General features: G+C 33.0%; 1 protein-coding gene across 1 annotated transcript; it reads left to right on the forward strand.

The window, feature by feature from the left end:
* The first annotated feature begins 1161 nt into the window (after positions 1 to 1161).
* Positions 1162 to 18727, forward strand: LOC141455884 (cytochrome P450 4V2-like). The gene is made up of 11 exons (XM_074131343.1): positions 1162 to 1398; positions 4602 to 4720; positions 8923 to 9010; positions 9546 to 9734; positions 10611 to 10680; positions 10760 to 10889; positions 12466 to 12505; positions 12580 to 12692; positions 15084 to 15321; positions 16101 to 16283; positions 18222 to 18727. The coding sequence occupies exons 1-11, from the start codon at positions 1224 to 1226 to the stop codon at positions 18380 to 18382; spliced, it is 1506 nt and encodes a 501-aa protein (XP_073987444.1). The 5' UTR covers positions 1162 to 1223; the 3' UTR covers positions 18383 to 18727.
* Positions 18728 to 21222: the final 2495 nt, after the last annotated feature.

The raw sequence follows: 21222 nt of genomic DNA on the forward strand, positions 1-21222 counted from the left end.
GTGGGCTATGGTATTTGATCGCATCGACAATCCTAATAATTAACTCAAATTCAAGAATTAATGGTGTAGGCAATTTGAAATTATTTACTACACACGTCAAATTTCCACAAACTGTGAAAGTTTCAAGTATATAACTTCTCTTCGTCTAGGTAGTGCAAAGTTCAGAGCAATGGTGCTTGTAGTAAAGGTGGAAGTAATCGCCTATTATTTTAGGCAGGCTTAACGTCCAACTATCAATTAGGTCGTGGATGGGGGCGGAAGCTCATATTTTACTATAAACAATTTTATCTAACAAAGAAAAAGTAGCCATAAGCGGGATTCAAACTGAGGATCTCCTACTTACATAGCCACGCTCTTGACCACGAGACCAACACCTGCCCCAGGTGCGTGTTGTAGTATGGTGTACGTATAATTCGCAAGTGGAAATTTAATTGCATATTGCACTATTCTAGCACTATTTTGTTAAACTTAAAGATAAGCAGTTACAGATGTATTTCTTAATTTTTATAAATTATCTTCATTAAAGTATGATGCATCATTTCAGTTTTACGACCTCATTGTTAGCGCAGGGGATTTCAAGGCCAACAATCAAAGATGGTATAGTTATTAAGTTAATCTATTTGTTAATTATAGATTTCTAAAAATAACATTACAATTGTGTGATTCTTAAATAATTAAGTAGGCGGTTGCCACATGCCCAGAAAAAATATAATAAAATATACCGAAGATGGAATAAAAGCTAATAATAAATATTGCACAAGTCCGAGAGAGAATAAAAGGAAACCCAGATGGTTACACTGTTTATATAACAGACGCAAGTTGAAACAAAAACCCAAATATGAAAATTTAATCTACCCAAAGATTTGTTTTTTTTTTTTAAAGTAGTAAAGAAATATTAAAGGAAGTATTTGTGGTGAATCATGTGGAGTTGCTGAGTTTGGTCCAGCTCTTATATTTTATCTAGTAACCTATTACAACTCAGTATCCGGTTATGTTCAGAAGACTTACAGAAGCAAGCGTACACTGAAAGAGACTAGACGAATCTAACACTGGAAATATATGAAATAGAAACGAATAAAGATGGTAGAAAAAGTCAGTATGAAGTCAGTAGTTTTGTCTACCACTACTTTGATTGCTTCACATTGAAGGTTGTACAAACTGTTAAAAGGAGAAAGTATAAGGCAAATATGACAGTACATTCTGACTGAAATTAAAGCTAAATTATGTTCGCTTTAAGTGTTGTTTTTGCGGTATTAGTGATATACTCTGTGTGGTATTTTATAAAATATGCTACATGGGCTATTAGAGCTTCAAAAATAACTTACAACATTCCAGGTCCAAAACCTTGGCCAATTATTGGAAATGGTCTTCTTCTTGCCGGTGTAGAAAATGCAGAAGGTAATATCTTGTTCATAAGCGTAGATAAGTTGCTGTCGAGTGTTGTTTTTATCCCCATAATGATAACTATAAACGTCATTAAACGGCAACTTTATATCTTCTTAACATCTGATATATTATAATCTCCTTAACAAAAACTTACAGTTTAAAATGTTAAGTATAAGGGTTGATTAAACGCCAAAAGGTACACAAATCAGCAAGCACCCAAAATTTCATTAATTCTTCATTAATATTTAAGTAATTTTACTGCATTAATATTTTTTAGAATTTATTAGATGTCACAGACCCTTATGCTGGCCATTTTCGTCTACAAAATATATGTTCAAGTAGCACTGTAGATTGACTGTAATTATTTATAATAATCAAACTGTTAATTACAGGTTAAAAAGAAAAACGTTATAAAGAATAAAAAAAAATTATGAGGCTAAAAAATTCAAAACCTTTTTTAAAAAATTCTTACATCAACTTACATCAATGATTTTATTTATTTATTTTTATTTTTAAATAAATATCGTCGGTTTAAGTTCTTTCTTCGATTAAAGTAATTGTTATTTTATGAAGTAGTCAAACGTTTATAATAATAGGTAATAATTATCTGGCTTTATCGCAAATAATATAGTTTTCTTCAATTATATTCTCAATCTAGGTATTCATCCCACAATGTTGTATATATGTAATATAAAATAAATAAGATATGCATATTTTTAGGGCAGCTAATTATTCCAGTATTTTGCTATAAGTAAAATTAGGGGGACTAAATTAAATTACAATTGAAAAACAATAATTGTTGAATAATCTACTTGTTATAACTGTGTGTTATTTGTGCTCATGAATATTTCGGTAAGACGAATTCAAGACAGTAGCCGACTCTAACTTTGTCTACTTTAACATGCATGTACGTATATGTGATTTATCATAATTATAACAAAAAAATATTATAAATGAAGTGGCCAGCATAAGGGTCTGTGACATCTAATAAATTCTAAAAAATATTAATGAATATTAATGCAGTAAAATTACTTAAATATTAATGAAGAATTAATGAAATTTTGGGTGCTTGCTGATTTGTGTACCTTTTGGCGTTTAATCAACCCTTATACTTAACATTTTAAACTGTAAGTTTTTGTTAAGGAGATTTTTGTACCTTTTGGATAGGTTTTCCTTTTCGTCTAATTTGCAAAGTTACATATCTGCTTTACAGATTTTTTTAAATTTGGAATGAGCAATTCTATCATTATAACCTGATAAGGTGTTAAGTCGGAACCGTAACTACCACTGGAGAGATCTTTTTAAAGAATTATTATAGTTGCGGTCCCCCAAACCATGCTCAATAACAATTTTTTTGAAAAAGCGTTTTGAATAACATAGGAAGGTATTTGTACGTAAATAGCAATATTAAACTGCGATTTCAGTACTTCCTTTTAAGAGGAGTAAGAATAATAAACTGCGATTGCAGTACTTCCAGAGCAAAGAGGCAAAGATTTTTTAATCGAACGACAATTCATTGATTTAAATCGGTTCACTCATTGATAATTTAAACGATTGCAGTACTTCCTCTTAGTAGGTGCAAGAGCGTGATAGCACTTCACAGCCACGTAGAGGAGCTTTAACCACTTATTCGGGCTGAATTTTATCACAATCGGAATAAGCGTTATAGAAATATTGGTAATAATAGTTTTAGAAAGGGCCTTACTTGGGTGGGGCAAACTTCCCTCCTTATGAGGCACAGCCTCGAGGCTTTTAAAGTGCAAATCTGTACAAAATTTCGATTCGAATGACACTTCATTCATGAAAATCGGTTCACGTGTCGATAATTTGAAACGATTGCTATACTTTCCCTTAACAAGAGTAAGAGCTGATCGCCGCTTTAATGTTACGTAGGAGAGCTTTAACTCTATCATCCTACCAAATTTTTTCAAAATCGGGCCAAGATTTACAGAGTAATTAGAAATAATAATTTTGGAGGGGGCCTTACATTAAGGGGGCTAACTCCTCTTCCATTCGAGGTACAGCGTCGAGACCCCCAAAAGGCACATCTACATAAAATTCCGAATTGAATGACACCTCATTCATGAAAATCGGTTCACGCGTTTAGGCGCTACGCAGTTTACAAAAAAGGTAACAACAACAACAAGAACAACAACAATTTTTGAAAATGCCGTTTTTGCTCATTTTCGGCAACTTTTTTCTCGAAATCTATTAGATCTGGGTGGTTGCAAAAAAATTAGTTATAAAGGAGGATTTGCCCTACATTATAAAGAAAATTTGGGAATTTTATCTTTTATAGAAAAAGAGAAAAAAATTGTCAAAGTTGGGTGTTTTTCAACGTTACGCTTTTTCGTGCAGTTTTTGATGATCAACCCTTATACAACTGTCCAACCGGACAGTTTTAATTATTTATTTTTATTAGATAAAAAGAGGGCATCTTTTCATCAAATTTTCTTAAATCCCAAACGTAACTGAGACTTGCCTTGTTATATATTGTTCAAAAATTTTCAACATGTAGAATTTAAATTGTGACCAATTATACAAAAATTCAAAGTATTTCTACCAAATATTTCTAAATATTCCAAAAGTGGTGGAAGCAGAAAGTTTAATTTTTGTCTACCAGAGCTTACCTTAAAAATCGATTACCAACCACTTACATATCTCTCTGTAATTGCCACATGGTAAGGGGCTCCCATTTTGAATGTAGGGCAAGTAAGTGTGCCAGCTATTCGTAAAAATCTCATCATTTCTATCATCCATTCCTGGAGCCTTGTAATTTTTTTGTACATCTTTATTATTTTATCCTGGAACTCGTTCTTCGATGGTGGTCTTTCCAGAACTACTACTTCCTAACCAATTTGTCTCCCACCATCTTTTAACTAGTATCAACCTGAACCAATTAATCTGAATGAACCTCTGTCTAATTATTACCTTTACAAGGTAGTGATTGGAGTCGCAATCAGAACCTCTATAAATCTTAATTTTCGAGAAATCACTTCCAATTATCGCAACATTTTCTACTATTTGATTCTTTGTCCTTCCATCGGTTTCGGTTTCTTCATAAATCTCCTTTTTCGCTACATATTCTAATTCCTTTTTTTAGTTGTAGATCGTAGGACTTCAGCTCTTATTCACGATTGCTATAATATAACCTCCTTATATGTTGTTGGAGATCCAAAAGAGAATGATTAGAACAAGCATATTTTCATTTTCAGAAAGTTATGAATTCGTAATGAATTTGTTAAATGAATACTGTTTACCCCCAGCTAAGATGATGAAATTATGGATTGGCCCTAAACTTATAATAACTATTGCGAACCCGAGGTACATAGAGGTATGTATATTTACCTTTAAAATAATTTCTTTTCGTATATATACCTACATACATAAATATATGAATAATATTATACATTTTAATCATCAACATCCGCTAAGCCATGTGGCTGTTCGATATTATTAAATTGCAATTTAACATTTAACAATAGTATTAGTACAAATAATAATAGAGTTTATTATTGCGAGGTTAGCGGCTACTGGATTCCAATGCGAAAATCCTTGGTTCGAAACCAGCTACTGGCCTTTAGATTTTCACTAACTTGGAACTTATTACAGCTTACTGTCCGGTGATGGACAGTGTTGTCTGTAACAAGACAAGACAGGCAGTGCTCTGAAAACCTCTGGGCGTAATAACCTCAGATGTTGACGCGTCTAAAAAAACTGACGGAAAATCAATAATTATTGTAATAATAATATTTTATGATAATTATTGAAATACAATAATTATTAGGCCCTTGGGTACACAGAAAGCGGTCTGTCGCGGTGGGCAATGATCTCCGACTGAGAAGGTCAGGCGGTCTAGTTGTATTACACAATGTTGCATCATCTTTGTCAAACAGAACGCGGTCTATCGCCGCGGGCTAGTCTTTGTCGCGACGACAAGCGATCTGCTAGTATAAAATTATACAGGGTGTCCCGAATTTAAATGTCATAACTTCGGGAGCGTGTAGGGGATCGATAAACTAAAAGAAAAAGTGGTATAGAGATATGCTCGTTTTTGCTTCGTTTTGGAGAAAATCGCAAAAAACATAAAACGTAGTTTTTATTTCTGTACTTATTTATTACTTTTTAATTCATTTTTATTTGTTCGCGTTGTCACTTGCCTAATGTAAATATTGTTTTGTTCAAAATATTTTGCCCTCTTGCAGCAATGACTCATCGTTCTGGCATTCATTGAAATCGTACACGGAAACAATAATATTCCGTTTTTTGGTAAAAGCTTTTTTGTTTGTTTACATTTCTGCCTTTCTCCTATAAATTCGTCAGTTACTCATCAGAAGCCATCGAGTGAATTACTTCTGTTACAATATGCCGCGTACATATTCTAACGTTGAATATGCTGATATGGTTTTCGTGTATGGTTTCTGCGACGGTAATGCTGTGGAGGCGGTGCGAGAGTATGCGCGCCGATTTCCAAATAGAAGAGTGCCGGATCGGCGAGTCATTACGATGACTTTTAATAGGCTGCGAGAGACCGGCTCATTTTCAATTCATCAAGATCCGTTAAGAGCCAATTTGCAAGAAAATTGTATTCTGCACCATTTTGATAACAACCCTGAGACCAGCGTTCGGAGAGCATCAGCTGCATTACAAGTGCCGCGGCAGACAATCTGGCGAACTTTGAAAGATGATAACCGCCACCCGTATCACATTCAAAGGATGCAGAATTTATTACCTGAGGATTATTTTAAGAGGTTGAATTTTAGTAATTGGTATCTTGAGCAATTTAATAATGATAATTCCTTTCCATCAAAAATAATGTGGACGGATGAAGCTACGTTTACAAGAAGAGGAATTATGAATCAAAGAAATTGTCATATATGGGCTGATGAAAATCCACGGGCTGTTAGGGAATGGAGGTTCCAGCATGAATTTGCTGTTAACGTTTGGCTCGGAATTTTGAACGAGTCTGTAGTGGGACCATTTTTTTTACCCCGCAGATTAAATGCAGCCAGATATACAGACTTTTTGGAGAACGAGTTGCTTAATTATTTAGAAGATATCAACCTGCAGCAACGCATCGAAATGTGGTTCCAGCTCGATGGGTGTCCAGCTCATTATGGCAGAGCTACTCGAGCTTGGCTAGACAACCATTATCCACGAAGATGGATTGGACGTGGAGGAGTAGTATCTTGGCCACCCCGATCGCCTGATCTGACACCACTGGACTTTTTTGCATGGGGTCTCCTGAAGCAGGAAGTTTATTCGTTACCAATCAACTCAAGAGAGCAATTACAAGACCGAATCGTGGCTGCAGTACACCAAATATCACCAAATCAGTGTTTGGCTGCAACACGAGCTGTCCGTACTAGATGCAATGCTTGCATTGCTGCAAGAGGGCAACATTTTGAACAATATTTACATTAGGCAAGTGACAACGCGAACAAATAAATATGAATTAAAAAGTAATAAATAAGTACAGAAATAAAAACTACGTTTTATGTTTTTTGCGATTTTCTCCAAAACGAAGCAAAAACGAGCATATCTCTATACCACTTTTTCTTTTAGTTTATCGATCCCCTACACGCTCCCGAAGTTATGACAATTAAATTCGGGACACCCAGTATATTTCAACGTGACCGCCTTGCCACTTAGTAATACGAAATAAAGATTCCAATGTTAAGAATCTCTAATACTCATTTTTTATTTCATTCTCGCGATAGACGAAAATACTAGAAGAACCTATCTTGATGTGCCTCCAGCTCGATACATAAGCGGTGGTATTCCCCTAATTGTTCTCTCTTTTTATTAATTTCAAGCACCCAACTTCGTCTTTTCTTCTTTTTGCTTGGCAAAGCTAATAGCAGAAGGAGTTGTTCTTCGTCCGAGCTCATACTCAATATATAAAAATTAAAACAAATAACCAAAAAAACGCACTACTACTTCTCAAGAAGAAAGCTACGACCGCTACTACGGTAGACCGCGTTCTGTTTGACAGAGATGATGCAACATTGGGCGCATTCAGCTGACAAGAGCGCTACCAGATCGCTCCCAAAGGGAGCGCTTTATTTCTCTGAACGCTCTGCTACTAAAATAACCTAAACATAACCTTTTTTCGAATTAAAATTGGCGAGGAATCGGTCAAGTAAAAGACAACTCGTCTTTTAAATTAAAAGGTGCTAGGCCATTTCAAAATCTGGTATTTATTAATCCTATTTCAACTTTTTAACTTGTTATCAAAGAGAAAGAAGAGCACGCGATAGGTTATTTTTATGTATTTTTTCATCCCCTTTTTACTAAAAATATTGCCATGGCAGTAAAGCTAGTATTTTTCTTAATATCGGGAAATAAGTCGTTTCCCGAGTGATTTTTCTAAGAAAATCAAATGTTAAGAGCTTTGGATGTTCTCAATTGTACATAAAATGGCTAAAAATTAATTGTACATCTGTTACAAACAAGAAGGTTTGATAATTATTTGGTAATTTTGGGAGAGTTGCGTTTAATTACCAAAAAAATTGGAAAAATTTCAAACTTGTTTTGATAAATACACGTACTTTGCTAGTAGCGATCACCGCTCTGTCGAAGTAGCATAGAAAATTTCCGCTCCATAAGATGGCGTCCGCTCCCACATGTTGTGAGAGCGATGCTAAAAGTGCGCCATTCAGTGGATAGTTCCGTAGCGCTCTTGTCTGCTGAATGCGCCCATTGTGTAATACGACTAGACCGCCTGAGATCGGAGATCGCTTTTTGTGTGCCCAAGGCCTAAGATTGCAATTTAATAATAACAATTTTAAAATAAATATTATTTAATAATAAAGTAGAGTAGGTTGGTTGTTACGTAGACAAAAACTTCTTCCTTAAGACACGATGATTTTTTTAAAGTAATATTTTCCTTCTACATCTTTTCAAAACAAAATCTTTCCTGGATTAACCATTCTGCTCCCTCCCCACGTCTTCAAGAAACATGTTACTGGAAAAGTAGTTACTAGAATCTTGTTATTCACAAATCGAAATTAAGGTTTTCCGAACTAGCAATTAATTATCCATCATAAACTTAATTTTATAATTTGCACTTTATTTATTTCGGAGTCCAATAAAATCTTTTTAATTGTCCACATTACAACTACGTTCTGAAAAGACTTGGTAAGCCAAAGTTTTAATGACACTGACCAGGAAAAATTATTTTTTACTACACCAATAGCAAATTTTTGTTTTGTGTGACAACAATTCAGTAAACTTAATATTGAAATGTAAATGCGGTCTAGATTTAAAGTGCGCATATAGAGATAGTAAATAAGCATTTTTACATCTGCTGATTGAACATTTTTGTCCTTTCTTTCCATTGATGTACTTAGTATTCAAATTTCCTCGAAATTTATACTTTCTGCATTGTTTGTGACCTAATTCCTTATCGTCAGAATGTGATCTTTAGAGAACATTAGGGTAACACAAATGTTAATTATTTCTTAAAAATGATGGCAAAGGCTAGACTGTCTCATTTGAATACTATGTTACCTTTATTTGTTTTGTATTTGGTAGACAATTCTAACAAGCCCAGATGCTTTGCAGAAAGATTCAGTCTATGATTTCGTAGGGATAATAGCAAGTGGATTATTCGTAAGCAATGGTAATGTATTGCTAGTTTTCTTTCTTACTATTTGATAAATGAAGAAATAATATTTATAAAATATATATATATCTCCTTAACAAAAACTTACAGTTTAAAAAGTTAAGTATAAGGGTTGATTAAACGCCAAAAGGTACACAAATCAGCTAGTACCCAACATTTCATTCAAGCTTAGTTGATATAATTTAAGTAATTTTGCTGCATTAACTTTTCCTTCACATTTTTTAGAATTTATTAGATGTCACAGACCCTTATGCTGGCCAGTTCGTTCATAATATTATTTGGTTATAATTATGATAAAATGTATATTATATCTTCGTTTTTAAATAGGTACTTTATTTTAACTCTATTCCAAATTATTCTTCTGATTTATCTTTAATATGCCCTTTATTCTGAAGTTGTCACATCTTATACATGCATGTTAAAGTAGAAAAAGACAAAGTTAGAGTCGGCTACTGTTTAAATTTGAATCACGGAGGATTTAAAACAATATTTCAGACTATATTTATAAAATATGAAATATTTTTAAGTTCAGGAAAAAGATGGGAAGAATTGCGCAAACCGTTGAATAAAGTGCTTACTAAAAAGATGATAGAATCAAATCTGAACATGTTTCATGAAAAATCTATTAGATTGTGCAATGTGTTGAAAAAATATGCTGATGGTGGCGAAACTTTCAATTTGAGAAATTACGTAACAAACTTCACTGCAGATACACTGAGCCGTAAGTACTGTATCATATTTTATACTGTATTATATTACGCTATTTATACATAGTGTTTTGATTCAAAATCTTATTGGGCTAATAAATTCCTTTTAAATATGTGTATGTATAAATGAATAAGTCTAAAAGCACATTTAATTGTTATATTTTAAAAATTTGAACGTTATTTTGTTGTAAACCCCTCACATAATTGCTATAAAATTTGACTACTGGAATATCAGTACCATAAAAAACCTAAAACAAGAACGATGAATAATTCAATATTTGTTGCGCTAACATCATATAAATTAGAAAAGGTTCATATGCGATATTTTCGAGCAAAATGTAAATTTATTTAACCTCTTTAACAGTGTTCATTTTGTTAGTTTCACAGATCTTGCAGTTTCAAAGGATGTAAAAACAAAAGCTTTCTCATTTCTAAACTCTCATCTCAAACTCTTTCTGACAATCACATCTACCGAGATACGGTGATTCCCTCGGTACAGGATGATCAGTAATTGATTTATGTCATGGTTCCAGTCTCCGAAAGAAACAAAGAAAACCTTTGCAATTAACTTTAATTAACCAAATTTAATTTGTAAAAGATAATATTTGACCCCATTCAAACAAACATCTCTGTTTTCAAGCCAACTAATTATAATATACCGTTGACTTCTCTGGTTTAGCAAGGAAAATTATCCACTCATTAAAAAAATTAGGATATAAATTTACTAAAGAGATACGCTTTTCTGCTGAAAACAGTTCAATTTCGATTTTCACAAGGCTTCGATATTCACCTAATGTTGTAATGAGCTTCTAATGTAAGTCATAATCTTAGGCCCTAGCCTTCAGAAGATTTATGTGATTTTATTCAAAAAATATTTTAATTTGATCTAGTTTCAAACTTTGGATACGATTTAAATGAGATCGAAAATAATAATCACAGATTATGCGACCGTGTTGAAGGGTAATTTAACTTTTTATTAACAAAAATTAAATACTGGTCTATTATCACATAATCTAATTTTTAATTTTTTATTAACCAGAATTGTGGAAACTATAATAAAATTGGCATCTAACTTTCTACACATAATTTATCTTCCATTTTCGAAATTTTCGAAGAACGGCAGATGTTTGAAGGAAATCGGTAAACTATTTTGGAAATTATGTTGCACGGTAAGCAGTTTTAAACATAAGGTTATTATTATTAAATTTTTGAATTTGAACAAACTAAATTAAAAGCAATTATTATTTGAATTTATTTATTTATTAAAGTCAACCTTCTTTCCTTTTACAATTTTGCGACCAAACTTTAAAAGTCGTTCATTTTCCCATCAAGATTACAAAATTAACTGTGTTAACCTTGTTCCTCTTAGTTTTTAGTAAGTAATGCTAACCTTCTGATTGCAATGGATGTACACAACATTTAGCTGATGCAGCAACCCATCCATCAATGAGCATCACTGCAGGGACAAGCTTTTGAGGAACCTAGTGATAACTTGCCTTTTTAAGTTCTTAAGCAAGGCATTCTCTTATTTCGTGTAATAGTCTCAGTTCTATAAAGTTACACTATCAAATGCTCTTTACATAAATCGAAGTAACAAGGCGTATTCTTTATCGTCTATACTGTTTTGTGTTCTGCTTTAACAATATTATGCAACGCTGTCACCGTTGATTTACTATGCCAGTATGCATGCAGAATTTTACGAAAATCGTCAATTATCTTCTCAGCCACTTTCACAGCTTTGAAGGTAAGACTGATGGTAGCCTGCGAAAAAAAAAAAAAAAATTCAATTCATGGGATAAAACTTGCATTGATCTCCTTAAATAAAAAATTACAGTTTAAAAATTTATGTATAAGGATTGATAAAACGACAAAATTACACATATCACAATATTTCATTAATTCTTCAGCTTGTTAGACTTTCATTTCATTTTGTTTCAAATATTTTTCCCAATTTTCTGAATTGATTTTGCTTAAAACACGCACATTAAAATAAAAAACTGAAAGTTAGAGTTGGTCTATAACTCTCATAATATTGATACAATCCTTCCTAAGTGCAATCCAGAACTTTCCTATTGCATTGCAACTTTAGTTGATCATGAAGGAATAAAGTCCATCCTTACGTTGAGATTTTAATTTCTGAAATGATTTCATTTTAACCATCTTGTCCCACATAACTCGTCCTTTGTTGCTAACATTCTCAACAGAACTTGCAATCATGTTCAGAAGATGAATGCAAAGCTGCATCCTCAACAGAAGACCTATTCTTTCTTACTTTTTACATACGGTCTAGGTAAGTAATGTAGTAGTCAAGTTTTATATGAAATTCATAAATGATATGATTATTATATAAATTGAATTGAACACCAGTCAGCTTTTGCATTATACTGTTAATTAACAAGTGAACACTTACTATTTGTAAATATTTATAAAAGCTGCAACTTTGTGAAGGTTGCAATGAAAAAGAAAAAATGTAATTTAAATAAAAATAAAAATTTATTTTTGGTAGAACTGATACTGATAATCTTTACAAATTAAGAGTAAGGTTAATTAGTAGATCTCTTTCGGCAAAGTAAATTTATTATGGAAATGAATCAGCGGAGTTAAGAAAAGGAAAAAAAAATTAAACTTATGAACACTATTTTGAGGATATTTTCTTATATATGTTTAACATTAAGTAATTTGTAACCATTAATTCTGATCAATTTGAAGTGTTTTAAGTTTTATTATGATTTTTTTTTTGTGCAGATTCTGCAAGCCAGAATAGACACCAGAAAAAAGCTTGGAGGTAGGTGTTATACCTGAATGTCAAGGAAAAATACTTTTTTTTTATATTATTTATATTTTAAAATATATTTGCAGAGAATATGGATGATAAACCAACTTTCTACTGTGATGTTCTCATCAGTAAAGCCAAACAATACAAACTCTCTTGGGAAGATACTGGAAAACTTGCAACTGACTTCTTTATTGCTGTAAGTAAGAAAAACAACTCTTTTTTTTGAACTGCAAGGCCATGTATAGTGAACTAAGGTGTCGTGTTAGTAGTAGGGATTGTTGAAATATTTTTCATCCAATTTAAGAATGGGTTTCTTCTCAATACCAATTCATCACCAAAAGTATAACGGAGGTTCTAACTGGCAGTCCATGCAACTTTGAATATATTGTAAAGTTTTTGTCCTTTTACTAAAAACTTCACAACTATAACTAATGCCTGCCACTAGTTAATTTAAATATGTGGGTTTGATTAAATAATAAAACTCGCTAAATTTGTAAGTAATAACCTGATTTATTAACACATTAACATTACTCACATTTATTAGCAACTAACGCTATTCATTATAGTTACCATTTGCAACATTCACAACAGTTTACTGTTACTTACTCACTACGTAACGCCACAAAACTGTTCCCCGACTGACCACTGCTCCGCACTGCACCGAATTGCACTAGTCTCTGCCACACAAACAAAGCTCTACTCACTAACTGACTAACCGCCTGACTAGCTAACTTTGAAGCACTCCGCAACACTGACTCTCTCAAAACTGTCACTTCCAAAGTGTCTCTCCAAACTAACTTTCCAAGACTCACTCAAAGACTAACTCAAAAACTAACTTCTCCAGCTGTGTCTGCCTCCTTTTAACTGCGACTGCCCCACTCTGTCTGTGTCACGCCCACCGGCCGGTCACTGGCTGAGGGAAACACATACTGCCACCACCCCAGCTGTGGCCGCCCTCCTCCAACTCTCTGTCTCACTCCAACTCCGTCTGTCTCGCTCCCACCTGTCAATCACTGGCTGAGGAAAACACATACTGCCACCACCCCAGCTGTGGCCACCCACCTCCAACTCTCTGTCTCACTCCAACTCCGTCTGTCTCGCTCCCACCTGTCAATCACTGGCTGGGAAAACACATACTGCTACCACCCCAACTGAGGCCTTTCTCTTAGCTGGCTTTAACAATCTAGCCCCTTTCATCTCCGGTGCAGGTAGAGACCGGCCTTTTGTTTACACAGTGGTGGCCTGTTACCGACTTTGGTCGCTTAACCCCTAGAACAATCTAGGCCTTTCTTCTCTGCCCAGGTCAACTTCGTTACAATATTCTATTTGGCCTTCAACTTTCACAATTTTATTACAAATTACTATTTTTTTTTTTGTATAAATTTCATTCATGTTATCATTTTGTAGAATTCATTCATTCATTCATTCATTCATTGTAGAGTGTGTCTAAACATGTCTCAGCTGTCATTTGTATTTTTTAATATTTTCTGAGAAATAATTTTTTGAACGCTTCTGCAGAAGTTTTGCAGAGATAATTGAACAAAATGAAATCCAACAAAGTCTGATACTTCAGACGTCAAGATCGGAAGATGTGCTAACGCCTCTGCAATAAAATTCTTATAAAATTCATTAAATAAAAGCCAAGGTCGGGCATTGATTCCAGTACCACAATAAATCTTAGCTTTGCGGCGCTACCAAACTGCTATTATAGCCAAAGAGTTTGCCTAAAAAACGTTTGCATTTTTTTTTTTTAAAGTGCAATTTTCATTAATCATCATAAAAACATTTCGTGCACACTGATTTAGTTTTTTTTTTTTTTTTAAACCCTTTCCTCAGAAACCATTGATTTTTAATAACTTACAGGAGAGCTTCCTTCAATGTATCCCACCAAATGTCTTCATAGTGTTTTTAATCATTGCATTTCTCTTTTATTGAGATGAATGAAACATCTCAGATGTGTGCGACAATTAGTATCGAGCAGTTAAACTATTGATTCAGTTTAGTTAATGTAACTCTTTATTATTCTGCACAAATGATGTTCACTATTTCTTCCAAGTTGAACAATCTTGTGGCCCATACATCATTGAATATTTTGTATGCGGTTTTAACTTCTTTTACTGTTGAAGTGCTCAATTTGTACATAAAACTTAAAGAACATTGTAGGATACTTAATTTAAATCTATTACAGCAATAAATACTTATAATTTAGGCGCAACATAATAAAATAATTATTGTAATAATTTCTCTTCGAATATTACAAAATGTGACCCAGAAAATAGTTTAGGGCTTCTAAATGATATGATACCATCAGTTTTACTTTAAATATCAACTAAGAGGTAATAAATGTTGGCTCCTTTTTTAAAAGTTAGAAAATTTAACAGATTTATAAGTGGTTATCTAACAAATCGATATTTCAGATGTTTGTCTATAGAAAATTTGCAATTAATTTATGTTCAGAAGTATTACATTGGCTTTTATTCATTATGGTTGAAATTTAGAGTGTTGCCATTTGTTCTGACATGGAAAATAGCCTGCTTGTTTGACTTGACTTACCAGAAGCAATATTATAATGAAAAATTTGATCTAGGGCTTTGATACATCAGCTGTGATAGGATCATACACTTTATTGATGCTGGCCATGTTTCCTGAACATCAAGAAGCTGTCTATCAAGAACAATTGGAGATTTTAGGAGAAAATCCTGATATAGTGCCACAATGGGAACAATTATCCAAAATGACTTACTTAACTAAAGTCATCAAGGAAGTAATGCGCCTTTATAGCCCGCCTGGAATATTTAGGAAAATTACGAAAGATATAGATTTAGGTAAGTTACGGAAGACATTTTTTCTAAAAATATGAAAATAGAATGAAATTTGAACTTATTAAAAACCATAGGATTGTTTGAATTTTACTTCATTATTCCTGTTCAAAACGAAGTTTATCTCAAAAATAGAAATACAATTATACTGAAATACAATTTATGTTGTTTTAAATCAATACTCGTAGAAAGCATTCGAAGGTTTATATGACAAGCGATTTATTTTTGTTTTGGCATGGGTTGGGATGCAAAGAATTCCCCTGAAAATGTAATACTATTAATATTGATTTCTTGAATTCGGAGCTTGCATTTGTGCGTGGGCGATGCCTTGATTGAATCCCGCGCAAAACTACCTTTCATCTGTAAGAAAAAATGTTAATAGTAAAGTAAGTGCCTTTGTCCATGACACCTAATTGGTAATTGGACGTTAAGCCTCGCCTAAAAACAATTACTTTAATTTTTTTACTTTGATCTCTTGAAATAACATCAGGTTCGACGCTGGCGTCTTTAGACCTCCTTTGAATTTCTTTTCCCTTGTTCATTCCCATAATGGACTAAACGTTTAACAACCAAAGGTAGATTTCTTTTTTTTTTTTCAAAATTAAATGACGTGGTTGCATTGAAAATAATTTTAAAGGTCTTTTAAAATGGAATGATTTCCAAAAGTAATGGAAAAATTCAACTATAATTAATTAAATAATAACATTGACAAATCAGTTTTACCAAAACGATCTAATACCAGACCCATCTCTACACAATAATGCAATGTAAGGAGTGTATTTCAGGAGAAAACTATAAGCTTCCTGAAGGATCAACTGCCTTCATTATATTTTATTACCTACATCGAGATCCTGTTTTCTGGTCACATCCGGATAAATTCTATCCAGATCATTTTCTACCAGAAGAATGTGAAAAAAGACCAAAAGGATCATACTTTCCATTCAGCTGGGGACCAAGATCTTGTCCAGGTAAGAATCAATTTATAAATCTGACTTTTGTACAAAACAAATCCTCGTATTTAATATGCTGTTCGTCTCACGTTTAAGTCATTTTACTGTACATAAAATATGAATAGTAGTTAAAGCCTGCAAATCTTCAGGTTAGCTATAATATAAAACCTTTTCTAACATTGAGCCATACTCTGACATTGCTAACGTGAACATTAACATTATAATGTTAAATATATCTTTAAAAGTAGCTTAAAATCCTATTCCTTTACATTTTCATTAAAAGCAATTTTCATTTATACAAGAAAATTAAAAAAATATATACAGTGGCTCACAGTCAAAATGATACACCAGGTTATTTGTTAGAAATTGTTGTATAAATAGTTCAAAATTATATTTAATTGAAAAAAAATTATTTATTTCAATTAAGAAACATCCTAGTAATATGTTCTTTGTGTGAAAACAAATAAAAATGAACCAATGATTTATTAATAAGAATAAACCCATTTTTTTACAATTGACTAAACTCACAGTGAAAATGATACACCGTTCTTTGCCCCTATATGTGTGTATTTGTTTACTTTAAATTGTTTTCTCCTCTGGTTTAATTGTTTAAATTGTTTTCTAAACTCTTCTGGCGAAATCATTTGGTTCTCTTCAGAGACAATATCTGCCGTTTATTTGAACTTTTCCAGGAATAGGAGTACATACAACTCTTAAAGAACGTGAATTGGTCATTAAACATTTTAATGATGGGAAATCGCTGAACGAAATAGCTGAAATAATTAAAAAAAGCCGTTCAACTATCCAGCATATATTGGAGAGGTACAAATAGGAAAACCGCATTGCTAGGAAAAAAACTAAATCTACAAAAAAAAATATTAAATGATAGGGATGAGTTGTGGATCCTTAGAGAAGTGAAACAAAATCCATTCCTGAGTGCACCAAAAATTGCCGTAGAACTATCAAAACGTTTAGGTAAGTCAGTAAGTCCAGAAACAGTCCGACGTGTGCTAAGAAGAAACAAATTTCATGGAAGAGTAGCGCGAAAGAAACCTTTCAGTTAGGGTATAATTTGCAAATAAATATTTATTAAAGGACCCCGAGTTTTGTACTACTGAAATATAGTATATTTAATATTTTCGGGTCCGATGGACGTACCTATCTGTGGAGGAAACCAGGAGAAAAACTTGCCAAATCAAAATTTACGCCCAACTGTGAAACATGGGGGTGGCAGTGTTATGGTGTTTTATGGCTTTTTATTTATCTACTCAAGTGTATCAATTTCACTGGGAGCCATTGTATATGTATGCAAAATGAAATTAAAAAGGTTTCATTTAATTAATGAATCCATGAAGAACCAATTCCTTTGCTTACAAGCGGGCTTGGTGGAAGCTAAATTCTCTTTTTTCTCACATCAACATTAAAGATTATTTTGGACAGGAACAGGGTTCTCTGGTAGCGGATAAATATTCTTACGTCGACTCCAAGGCAGAGGAAATCTAAGGTCAATCCGCCAGACTCAAGCCAGAGTGATTCGCGATCTGCGATTATTGTACTGCTTTTGATATTTTCTTACATACACTGCATAGTTTCCGCCTATAATTTTTTATATTTGTTCCACATCAGCTGTTTAGCCTTCACCTTATTTTCAACTGGATATTGGTTTTCATTTAGGCGTACAGAATCGGATCCTTACATTTTTCATCAGAGGCAAGTGTTTTTTGCTATTGCACTTTGCGCAAGGAAACGTACTATACTTTATAAAAGAACCAGTGTCACTGGTTGGTTTACTTATTTAAAGTTTTGATAGTTTCTGCTATTTTCCACGTCTTACATTCCTCATATCTCATTATTTATTGTACCTTTATTCAGAATTTCTTAATAAATAATAATAATAACTTAAGTGTTCTATCGAAATCATTTTTATTTTTGATAATTTTTATATTTATATTTCAGGAAGTGTTTATGCGATGACATCAATTAAAGTACTCGTTTCTACCGCAATTAGATATTATAAACTTTATACAAATTTAAAATTTCACGAATTGGAGTACAGATATTCCATAATGCTTGAAGTGAACGAGGGTTATATGGTCAAAATCAAACCAAGAAATTGAATACATTTTCATGATTCGGTCAATAAAAGTTTCTTTAGACTATTTTTTATGTATTTATTTTATTTTATTTTATTTTAAATACATTTCTCCCCTCAGTTAGTGAGTGTGTAGTAGTATCAGTATTGTCATTGTTACTGATAGCGTATCTAGTGCTGGTGTAACTTAACAAATAAATTTAATGTAACTATAATTTTAATTAAACAATTGAATTCTTGTTGTTGGCAATTTTTGCAAAAAAAAAAAATATGTTTAAGTAATTTTTATTTATTATTTATTTACGAGGGTCGTTTGAAAAGTCCGTGCAAAGTCAGAGGGATAGCACCACTGGCGCGTATCGAGGTTATGTTTAGTTAGTAGCATCTCTTGGAAGAACACACACCAAGTTTCAGTCAGATCGGTCTATTTCTTTGTGTTTGGCATTCGTTTGAATCGAGGAAGTCGAGTGATTTTCAAAAAATGGACGAAAACGAATTTCGTGAGTTGACTAAACACTACTTTATGAAAGGCAAAACGCCTCAGGAGACTAAAGAGAAGCTTGATAAACATTATGGTGACTCTGCACCTTCGATTAGAACAGTTTATAAGTGGTTTCAAAATTTTCGGAGTGGCCATATGGGCACAAGTGACGCTGAACGTTCTGGACGCCCTGTTGAGGTTACTACTCCAGAAATCATTGATAAAATCCATGATATGGTGATGGATGACAGAAGAGTGAAGGTGCGTGAGATTGCTAGTGCTGTGGGCATCTCGAATTAACGGGTACATAATATTTTGCATCAACATTTGGACATGACAAAACTATCCGCAAGATGGGTGCCGCGATTGCTCACGCTTGACCAAAAACGAAATCGTGTGAAGTGTTGCAAGGACGGTTTGCAGCTGTTCCAGAAGAATCCGCAGGACTTTAAGCGTCGTTTCGTCACTGTGGATGAAACATGGATACATGTTCATAATAGTATGTACACTTTAGGTATGTAAATATTTTACTATTATTTTTAAACATTCACAAATCAAGATTTACCAAAACGGTCTATTACCAGACCTTTATCTACTAAGCTAGCACTGCATTGGTCCTAAGTAGTTAGCAAGAACATTACTGCGACTTAGTTGCAAGTGGATTGTAGAAGACAAGTACAAAATTAATAATATATTGTCTAAAATCTATTTCTTTCCGAAGAATTTTACAAGAATAAGTAGTTAAATTTTTGTATAACTAGAGCAACTTTTGCTTAATTGAGAAAGAAACATGGAATTACAATTGCAGTTCTACTATTTGGTGAAGCTGAAACTTACTCGATACATTTCAATGTCCATAAATGTTGACGTGCTCGTACTGGCTTAAATCTCAGCTCTCCTCAATGTACAAATTGACTTTACACAACTGTTGAAGTTATGTGTGTGTTCGCATCAGATTAAAAAAAAAAAAAAAATGAAATGAACCGGCATCGACTTGAGAAGAAAAATAAAACATCAATCTGGCAATACTAGACTTTCTCTTACTTTGTGCTGAGAAAACATTTAAACGATATTACTACATTTATAAGTATGAAGTCAATTGAAGACTTCGGACAACTCATCTTCTTATTGGGCCTTTGTTGATCAATGCGTTAACACAATATTACTGAATTTTAATTCTGTTTGAGCTTGAACAGAGTAAATTCCCAAATCAATGACTGCCATATTCCCTTACTGATGGATGACCAGATTTTCGAGAAGTCCCTATAAAGATTTTTTTTTTTGAAACACTTCCACAGTTGACTTTGCTGTAAATGAATTTTTGCAAAATAAACTTTATAGCTGTTATAGGAGAATAGCCCCTGCACTTTGCTTCAAGGTTGTTCAGTGCAAGTAGGTTGCACTTTCTTTTAATTTATATTAAGGTAAATTCAGTAGGTCGCCATAATTTCGAGTTTAATGAGAAATCACTTGACCGGGATTCCTTGAACTCATTTTATCCGAACTTAGAAACAAAACAAAAATTACAATTGCAGTTCTACTATTTGCTGAAGCTGAAACTTACTCGATACATTTCAATGTCCATAAATGTTGACGTGCTCGTACTAGCTTAAATCTCAGCTCTCCTCGATGTACAAATTGACTTTACACAAACTGTTGAAGTTACGTGTGTGTTCGCATCAGACTAAAAAAAAATTGAAATGAACCGGCATCTACTTGAGAAGAAAATTAAAACATCAATCTGGCAATACTAGACTTTCTCTTACTAAAGCATTTAGACTACATTACCACATTCAGAAGGTAAGGAAACACACAGAAGGCTTTTTAATGAGTTGTTGACTAAAACGAACATTTTAAGACACCTCAAAATATCCAAAACAAATTATTATAAAAAAAAATAAAAACTTTTGATAAAGTAAGATGCTCAGAGAAAACTTAAAAGGTATTTTCAAAAAAACAATTGAGTAATGTTTTGTTTCGCTAAATTTGAAATAATCCCCGAACTCAGAATGTAATCAAGACATTTAACCACCCAGAGTATAACAAAATAGATGCCGAGTCCCAAAATAACCAAAGATTTCCTTTTAATTGGATTTTCCAGGAAACAGTTATCAAAATAAAGTTATGACCAATACTAGTGCTATGAGAATACTTTAAAGCAAATAGTTAAAGCTATTTTAACAACAATAATAATAATAATAATAATAATCATAATCCATGCAGTAAAGTGATAGGACACAAAACTGTAGGTTATATTCCAAGACGAAAGTCTGCTATAAGTAAAAATTTGTTGTACCTATGAAAGTTTCAAAAAGATATAATTTCAAAACAGATTATTTAGAATTTATATATTCTCTCTACAAGCTAGAAAAACTTTCTCTTAG

Source organism: Rhodnius prolixus, unplaced genomic scaffold (assembly GCF_049639745.1).
Source record: "Rhodnius prolixus isolate KJV_2025 unplaced genomic scaffold, Rpr scaffold_4, whole genome shotgun sequence".
Lineage (NCBI taxonomy): Eukaryota > Metazoa > Arthropoda > Insecta > Hemiptera > Reduviidae > Rhodnius > Rhodnius prolixus.

Bases quoted from the DNA above. Each gene is read 5' to 3' on its own strand.
- LOC141455884 (XM_074131343.1), top strand. From the start codon at position 1,224: ATGTTCGCTTTAAGTGTTGTTTTTGCGGTATTAGTGATATACTCTGTG. The intron at 1,399-4,601 runs GTAATATCTTGT...TTTCATTTTCAG, and splicing joins CGGTGTAGAAAATGCAGAAG to AAAGTTATGAATTCGTAATG. The intron at 10,890-12,465 runs GTAAGCAGTTTT...TTTTTTGTGCAG, and splicing joins TTTGGAAATTATGTTGCACG to ATTCTGCAAGCCAGAATAGA.